The 9,340-nt window shown below is 40.5% G+C and overlaps 1 protein-coding gene across 2 annotated transcripts in view; it reads left to right on the forward strand.

Annotated features, from left to right (window-relative positions):
• Nucleotides 1–9,340, forward strand: part of Ippk (inositol-pentakisphosphate 2-kinase) — a gene marked incomplete in the record, with an annotated part of 46,589 nt that overhangs the window by 19,115 nt on the left and 18,134 nt on the right. For both annotated transcript variants that reach the window (XM_008852874.3, XM_017803199.2), the window contains 2 exon segments: nucleotides 81–170; nucleotides 9,098–9,156. In XM_008852874.3, coding sequence (XP_008851096.1) covers nucleotides 81–170; nucleotides 9,098–9,156 — 149 coding nt within the window.

Below are 9,340 nucleotides of genomic sequence, written 5' to 3' on the forward strand. Positions count from 1 at the left end.
AAGGGGGACCCTGTCTCAAAAAGGCCCCCCCCCCCAAAAAGTATGTGATGTCTCCATTTTTTTTCTTGTTTATTTTACAGCCAAAATGTGGGTTTATTCCTTTCTCGAGTGATGTTACCCATGAGATGAAGCATAAAGTGTGTCGATACTGTATGCATCAGCATCTTAAGGTGAGAGCAGGGGACCAGATTGCAGGAGGGCAGAGCAGAGGGTGTCCGAGCCTGAGGCAGAGCCAGAGTTTTCAAATTAAAAAAAAAAAAATGTGGATATAAAAGTTTTTGTTCCCTTTTGTTTCTCAATATATTATTGTGTGGTGTGCATGCGTGTCCTTGTGAGGGTGGGTGCATATGTGCATGGCACTGTGAACTTGTAGAGGTCAGAGGACAACTTTTGGGAATTGGTTTTCTCCTTCCACCATGTGGGATCCAGGGATCAAACTCTAGTCAAAAGGCTTGTGCAGCAAGTACCTTTACCTACTGTGCCAGCATACTGGTCCTCACTTCTTTCTAAAATTAAAAAAAAAAAAAAAAAAAGGATTCCTTTTTAATGTAATTTAGTAGGTTTCAATCTCTTCCTAAGGTTTTGTAGTCCATTTTAATTCCATAACATTTTCATCCCTTCAAAAAAAAAAAAACCCGTCTCAGTGAGTCGCCATTTTCTACCCTCAAGCACCTGCCAGCCACCACTGACTGCTTTTTGTGTCTTTGGATTTCTGTGTTCTGGACATTTTCCATAAATTGAATGAACATGTTCCCTTTTGGGACTGGAGTTTCTCGCTTTGTGCAATGTTTTGGGTTCATGTGGAGGCAGGTGTATTTCCTTGTTTTGACTTTCCTTATTCATGTAATCTATTTATGAATGTATCATAGTTTATTCATCAATCTAGTGAATGAAATTCCAACATAAAAGTCATTTCCCACCTCTTGACCATTAAGACCAGTGCTACTATGAACATTTTTCTACAAGCACTTGTTCCAAAACCCTGTCTTCAGTTCTCCTGGTTATATTCCTAGGAATGGAATTATTGACTAAAAAATTTTTAGGTTAATTTTTTAATTGAAAATTTGTAAAATTTACACATTATATTTTGATAATATTTAGATCTCTTCCCATGTCTAGAACTCTCTTACTATCTCCTCATCAAATTTCTGTACTCTAATATCTGTCTGTCTTTCCATCTATCTGTTCGTCCATCCATCCACCCACCCATCTAAATTGCTGACTCTTAAGGTAATCCTATGTTAATTTTTTGAGATGCTACCAAACAATTTTCCACAGTAGCTGGACCATAATTTTATATTCCTGTCAGTGAAGGATACTGATCACTTCTTGCTAATACTTTTATGTCTTTTGTTGGGTGGTCAGGGTGTACTTCCCTGTTATTAGTTGTGCTGTCCATCTTTTTGTGTGCTTAAACGTATTTGTATCTTCTTTGGAGAAATGACTGTTCAAACCTTTTACCTGTTTATTAATATTTAATTTTAATTAGCTTACCAAGTAACAAGTTTCCTTATGGACTTTTCATAAATACTTGATTTTGTTTCCTCCCTTCCCCACTTCTGTCCCCCAACACCCTACCTTTATTTATTATACTCCACACCCCACCCCTGTATCCCCATGCATTAGTTAGCTTTCGGTTGCTGTGATAAAACACTGATAGAGAGCAACTTGGGGGAGTAAAAGGTTTATTTGGTTTATACGTCCGAGGCATACTGTATAACTGAGGGAAGTCAAGGCAGGAGCCTGGAAGGTAGGGAACTGGAGGCCAGGGAACTGAAACGGAGACCAGAATGCTGCTTACTCGCTTGTTCCTCTGACCCCTGCTCAGCCTGCTTTCTTATACAACCCAAGACCACCTGCCCAGGGAGTGGTACCACTTACAGTGGTCTGGGCCCTCCCAAATCACTCAGCAATCAAGAAAATGCCTTCCAGTCATGTTCACAGGCAAATCTGCTAGAGGACATTCCTCAGTTGAGAGTCTCTGTTTCCAGGTGTGTCCCGTTGACAAATGAAGCCCACTATGACACCCTACCTCCACTTTTATATCATATGTGGTTGTTTTTGAGATAGGACTTCATGTGTACCAGGCTAGCTTAGAGCTCACTATGTAGCCCGCATGTCCTTCAGCTTCTGATCTGCCTGCCTTTACCTCTGTAGTGCTGTCATTACAGGTGTGTGCCACCATGCCCAATTTATGCAGTACTGGGGATTGAGCCCAAGACTTTGTGCATGGTAGGCAAGCATTCTGCCAGTTGAGCTACAGCCCCAGTCCTCGCATGTGTTCTGTTACCTTCCCCACCTCTGTTCATTAAAACCTTCTTTTCCGTTCTAGAATGGGTTCCGTTCTAGTTTCCTGGCTTTTACACACACACTCATTCCCACATAGATATAGATATATTAAAATTAGCATCTAGGCTCTGCATGTGAGAAGGAACATAGAGTGTCTTTCTGAGCTTTGTTACCTCATATAGTATTTTCCACTTCCACTTCCTACAGATTTCATTTTCCTTTATGCCTTAACCCATTTAATGTTTGTTGTTATGATTGAGTTCTAAGCACTCTATATGCATTCTGGTTCTTAATACTTTGAGATAAGTGATTTGCAGATTCTTCTCTTTATCTTTGTGGGTAGTATCCTTTGATGCATAAATGTTTTTAATTTTGATCAAGTCCAATTCATCTACTTTTTTTGTTGCCTGTACTTTTGATGTAGCCAAGCAGTCATTGCCAAATCCAATGTTATGAAGTGTGGTGCTTCCAGGTTTTCTTCTTTGTCAAGATTGCTTGGCTAGTTAGAGCTCCTTACATATTACTTTGAAGGCCCAAATTTTTTCCCCCATTTCAGCACAAAGGACTGTTGAAATTTTGATGTATTGCATGAATCTAGATCATTGGTTAGAATCACTGTCTTCACAGTATTGTCTTATAGGTCATGAGCATGGGCTGTCTTTCTTCATTTCTTTCGGCAATATAGGTGTCCATCCGTCTGCTGCCCCCCCCGCAAAGACAGGGTCTGTGTAGCCCTGGCTAGCCTGGAACTCACTGTGTAGACCAGGCTAACCTTGATCTTACAAAGATTCCTCCTGCCTTTGTGTTGGGATTAAAGGCATGTGCCACCACACTGAGGCACATAGTTTTTTGTTTTTTAAATTGGAGTATAGATATTATACAGATATTATACATAATGTTAGTGTAGTTTTCAACATAAATGTCTTTCAGTAACTTAGCAAAGTTTAGTTCTGAGTATTTCATTGTTTATGGAATACTGTAAATGTGATTATAAATGGAATTGCTTTTTAGATTATTCATTGCTGGTTCATAGAAACACCACTGATAGTGTATGTGATGGCTTTCTACCGTGCAAACTCAATTTTAGAAAATCTACTCCAGTAACTTTCTTATGAACTCTTTTGCATAAAGATTCCTTGTGAATAGACTTTTATCTCTTCCTTTTCAATTGGGGTCCCTTTAGCTTGTCAATTTCTACAAAGAAACCAGGTTGGATTTATGTATGAGTATGTGTATGTGGGGGGGAAGGGGGGAGAGAATCTCATGTAGCCCAAGACTGGCTTTGAACTCTGTTTAGTTGAGGGATGATTCTGAACTCCTGATACTCCTGCCTCCACCAGGGATTATAGGCATGCACCTCCATGCTTACTTTCAGTTTGGATTTTGATAGGAATTCCATTGAATTTCTAGATCAATACTGGAAATAGTGGCATTGTAGTAATATTAATATTTCAATTGTGAACATAGTATATTTCCTTTTGTAGGCCCTTGTTTCAGTGATACTTTTAGATCCATGTACAAATTCTATGTCCTTTCCCTCTTTTTTTAATTAATGAACCCTTTTTTTTGTCTTTTTGAGACAGGGTCTCCCTGTAGCCCCAGCTGTCCTGGAACTCACTATGTAGACCAGGCTGGCCTTGAACTCACAGAGATTGGCCTGCCTCTGCCTCCCAAGTCCTGGGATTAAAGGTGTTCGCCACCATGCCAGCTATTATGAATTTTTAAAGTTAGCATACAGAATAGGTTCCATTATGACTGACATTTCTTTTGTTTATTGTTTTTTTGTTCATTTGGATGCTAATTCAGTAGAATCCTATTTTATTTCAGATTGCTCATTAATAATGCTCCCACATTGATTTTTAAATATATATTTTAGAAAAAGGGTGAAACATATAACACTGAATTTTAGCCATTAGCGTACAGTTCAGTGACCGTAAGCACATTCACTGTAATGCGCAGATATCACCACCATTCCTTTTTAGAACTTTTTTCCTCCTGTAAAACTGAAACCCTGTCTCCATTAAACTCCCTTTCCCCTAGCCTTTGAGAAACACCACTCTGCTTTCTGTCTTCATGACTCACTACTAATACGTCAAGTAATTGGAACCAGGCAGTATTTGTCACTTTCTGATCAGAAAGCTTAGCATGATCTTGGCTTTTTTTTTTTTTTTCCTCTTTCTTTGAGACCTGGTCTCCTTGTAGCCCCAACTGGCCTTGAACTCAATTTGTAAACTTGGGTGCCCTTGATCTCATAGAGATCCACTTGCGATTAAAGGCATGCACCTCTATGACTGCCATATTCCTCAATTTTTATGAAGAGTTTGCTTTTTTAAAGATAGTCTCATGTAGCCCAGGCTAGCCTCAGATTCCCTATGTAGCTAAGAACGATGCTGAACATCTGATTCTTCTAGCCCTCCAAGTGCTGGGATGGCAGGCAGGCATGTGTCCAGGGTCTCATATACACATGAAGCAAGCACCCTACAAACTGAAGTCCACCCTTAGGCTTGGAGTCTTCTTTAAATATTTGGTAGAATTTACTTGTGAAGCCATCTGGTAGTGGGTTTTTTTATGTTGATTTTTTAAAATTATTATTACTGATGCCTATTATCTTTCTTTTGAGATGACTCCCTTTCTCTCATCCTTCTTCCTCCCTCATTCTCTCTCCTTCTCTTCTTCTCTCTCTCTTTACCCCCTCTTGCTTTTTTAACACAGCCTCTCATAGCCCAGGTTGACCTTGAGCTTACTATGTAGCTGAGGATATATACCTGGGACTATAAGCATGCACAGCACCTACTTCCTATCCTTGTCTTTTGACAGTTTATGATGTGTCTAAGATGGGGATAGCTTGAACTTTATCTCAGAAGTCACACCTTATCTCTTTTGTTTCCTCAAATGAACCACTGGACCTTTCTGGTCAGTCCTTGTTACTTCAGAATTTGTTTCATTTTCTTGTATAATTTCTGCATTTTTAGTGATAGTCTCTGTTAGTACACTGTTCTGGTCTTCTTTAGTTCTGTCTCTAGTTTCCTTTATTTTAAATGATTGCTTTGTTTTTCTCTAGTAAGTCCAATGTCTAGGTTTCTTAGACCATCAATTGCTTTTTTTCTTTATGTAAGGGACTATACTTTTTCTGTTACATGTTTTGTGGAAAATTGGTTGTTTTAAATAACACAATGGCCACTCTGGAAATTAGGTTCTTCCTCTTCTCCAGGACTTAAAAAAAATGAAGCTTAATAATTTTTTTCTGGTTGATGGAGTGCCTTAATTAAAATGTGTATATATATACACACATTTATTTATTTATTTATTTTTTTGATCTTTTTGAGACAGGGTCTCCCTGTAGCCCCAGCTGTCCTGGAACTCACTATGTAGACCAGACTGGCCTTGAACTCACAGAGATCCGCCTGCCTCTGCCTCCCAAGTGCTGGGATTAAAGGCATGCACCACCACGCCCGGCCTTAAGATATATTTTGAAAAATTCTCTGACAGTTTCATACATGTATATAATACATTCTGATCATACTCTATACCCCATCCTCTCTTATCTCCCCCCCATCCCTAACCCCCCACCCACCCATAATCATTGTTTTATTTACTTAATTTTTGTTTGCATGAGACAGGGTCTCCCTATAGCCCCAGCTGGCCTGGAACTCACAGAGATCCCCTGACTTCTGCCTTCTGAGTGCTAGAACTAAAGGCATGTGCCATCACGCTGTTGGTGTGTGTGCGTGGTACACAAGTGTGGGAGTTAGGACAACTTTTGGGAGTCAGTTCTCTCCACCTTCTTGAAGCAGGTTCTCATTTCTGCTGTCATGCGAACTCCAGGCTAGCTGGCTTGCAAGCTTCCAGGAGATTTCCTCTCTGCCTGCCATCTGCCATAAGAACGCTGGGATTACGTGCTACCACATATAACTTTTTTTACGTGGGTTCTGAGATAGAACACAGGCCATCAGGTTTGCGGTGTAAGCCACTGTTGCCCACTGAGCCATCTTGCCAGCCCTGTTTTGTTTTTTTTAGATAGGGTCCCATGTAGCCCAGTTCTCATGTAGATGACTTCAGACTCTTGCTCTTCTCCTGCCTCTATCTCTCAAGTGCTGAGATTATAGGCAACCACCATGCCTGGTTGTTGTTTTTAGTGACATTGCTAATTCTGTAGTCTGTGTTTCAAATTTTTATTTTATTTTATTTGTGTGTGTGGTTTGTGGTATTTGTAGTCTGTAAGTGTGGGTATAAATATGCTATAGTGTGTATCTGATGGGCAGAGGACAGTGTTTGGGACCTAGTTCTCTCCTGACACTATGGGTTCCAGGGATTGAACTCAGGTTATCAAGCTTGCTTAGCAAACACTTTTACCCTCTGAGTCATCTTGCCAGCTCCATAAAGTCTATATTCTTTGTCATGTATAGTCCCTGAACTCTTGATTAGGACTGATACTTTCTTAAATGCTGGGAACCAGTAAGTCAATCTTTGCTGAGGACCTCTCCCTCCCTCTCTCCCCCTCTCTCTCCCTCCTCTTCTCTCCTTCTCCCCTGCCCCCTCCTCCTCCCTCTTCTCCTCTGTGTGTGTGTGTTCGGGTGGGGGTAGGTAGCCCACTTAATATTCAGCAGGGCTGTTGATAGTTCTGCCTTAGCCTTTCCTTCCATGGAGCCTTCGATGCTCAGGTGAGAGCTTCAGGTCTTCTCAGGTCTTTCTCAAGGCTGTTCGTATTTTTCAAGATTACCAGGGATGTGTTGGAGCTTTTCAAAGTATCTGTGTACTTCCTCATTACTTGGATTTTTCTTTTTTGAGTTTTGGGTTACAATCTTGCTTTTCCCAACTATTATCCATTGTCTCAGGAAGCATGAAGTTAAACAGTAGCCTCTAAATATTTTTGACAAATGCCCCAGAAAAGACCTGTACTGGGTGAGCTCTGAATCAGGTCAGTAAAGAGAACCATGCCACTCCAGCCTTCCTGGGACTGGGAAGCTGGGCAGGTAATGACAGTTTCCTGGGACCGAGGCTATAGAGATGCTCCTGCCCTGTTCTGTATGCCTGAGGAAGCTGCCAGGCTGCTGGTTTTCATTGTGCTTATAGGCAGTTTTCATGTTTTCCTTGGGGCCAGAGAGAGGTGGGAGAGGAGGAGGAATAAGGTGTTTAAAGTGTGAAAAAGGGTTGGACATGATGCTCCAAACTTTAATCTCAACATAAGGGAAGCAGAAGCCAGCCTGGTCTACAGGGCTGCATAGTGAGACCCTGTCTCAAAAAAACCAAAACAAAAAGTGTCAAAAAGGTCATTATCCTTACTTCCCTGGATTCTTGAAGACTTAGACAATTTCTGAAGTTCCAAAATTTATGATTCTGACAAGTTTTGCTAGTTTTCTCAATGTTAAAACTGTACCCAGTTTATAAGATAGACTGTTGAAGTATGTATTTTTAAAATATATAAATAACAAATGTGAAATAATGACCGGGCTTGGTGGCACATGCCTTTAATCCCAGCACTTGGGAGGCAGAGGCAGGCGGATCTTTGTGAGTTCAAGGCCAGCCTGGTCTACATAGTGAGTTCCAGGACAGCTGGGGCTACAAGGAGACCCTGTCTCAAAAAAGACAAAAACAGTGAAATAATGCTTGCTTATAAGAGAGACTTCTTATAGGGCATTGGGTTACCTGAGCTACCTCCATTCCCTAGTAGCTCATGTTGTCAGTTTGGTTATTTTTATTTCTTTTTGTGTGTATGAATTTTGCCTGCACATATGTAGTGCATCCCGTGTGTGTAGTGCCTGTGGAGACCAGAAAAGGGCAGTGGATCTCCTGGTACTGGAGTTTTAGCTGCCATGTGTGTTCTGGGCACAGAACTCAGGTTCTTTGGAGGAACAGCCAATGCGCTTAGCCTCTGAGCCATCTCTCCAGCCCCTGGTTTGGTTATCTTTCCAGAGGTCTTCCTGTGGTAACAAAATATATATATTCAAGAGGTGATGTTTCTTTCTGTGTGTTCTAATATTGGAGTGTGCAGATAAAATGCAAGGCAAAGTAGAATCACCTTATGTACTTATTCTGCCCATTGTCCTTTTTTCCCCCACTAAAGTCATCTTTGAGGGTTGTGTTTTGTGTGTTCATTAAGGTTCTTTTCAAAGTGTGTTTAGATTTATTTGTATACATATAAGTATACTTGTAAAGCAAAAATGACAAGATACTATGTGTGTTATTCTGCCAGATGAATAAATATTGATTATTGTTAGCCCAACCTCCTTTGGAATGGCTGTGTATCATTCACTCATTCCTTCATTGTATGCTGACCTTGTGATTTAGTCCTTTCCCCACTGATGACTCTCTTGATTCCACTGTTATTAATAGTCTGCAGTAAAAATCTTGTCTCTGTCTTTGTACCTTTTTGCTCTGTAGTTTTTCTAAATTCCTTTTAGATTTGCTGAGTCTCAGGACATACACATTTTAAATTTGGGGAGTTACTATAAAAGGTTGTACAACTTTCTCATTCTACTGGCAACATAAAATTACCTGTGTAATGTCCTTTCCTTCATGGGATGCTACCAAGTTAAAGATTTGTCAATCTCATTACCAAATCTTCAAGCTCCTTTTGCCTTCTCACTTGAAGGGCCTAGCTGGCAGTGGCTGATCTTCAGGAATAGCTAAAGTGTCCTCTGATGAGAGGATCAAGTGGCTCCCTCCTCTAATTAGTGATGTGTACCTGGGGCCTTTTCCAGGTCAAGGCCACAGCTCATGTTATTTATGCTTTTCTATGAGTTAAATGTTGCTGCTTTGCCATCATAAACAACCAACATTTGATACCCTCATATTGGTATTTTAATAGGTAGCAACTGGGAAATGGAAGAAGATAAGTAAATACTGTCCCCTCGATCTCTACTCAGGGTAAGAGTCACTTGTCATTTATTATTTTGAGGTGTGGAAGTGGTGCCTGCTAAGGTCTGTGAGGTATGGACTTCAGGGTTATTTTGTGAAGTAATGATGGTGTGTGTGTGTGTGTGTGTGTGTGTGTGTGTGTGTGTGTGCACATGTGTGTGGCTCACAAGTGGAGAAATAATATTAATGATAT

This window comes from Nannospalax galili, unplaced genomic scaffold (genome assembly GCF_000622305.1).
Source record: "Nannospalax galili isolate Female #2095 unplaced genomic scaffold, S.galili_v1.0 scaffold1532, whole genome shotgun sequence".
In the NCBI taxonomy this organism is placed as follows: domain Eukaryota; kingdom Metazoa; phylum Chordata; class Mammalia; order Rodentia; family Spalacidae; genus Nannospalax; species Nannospalax galili.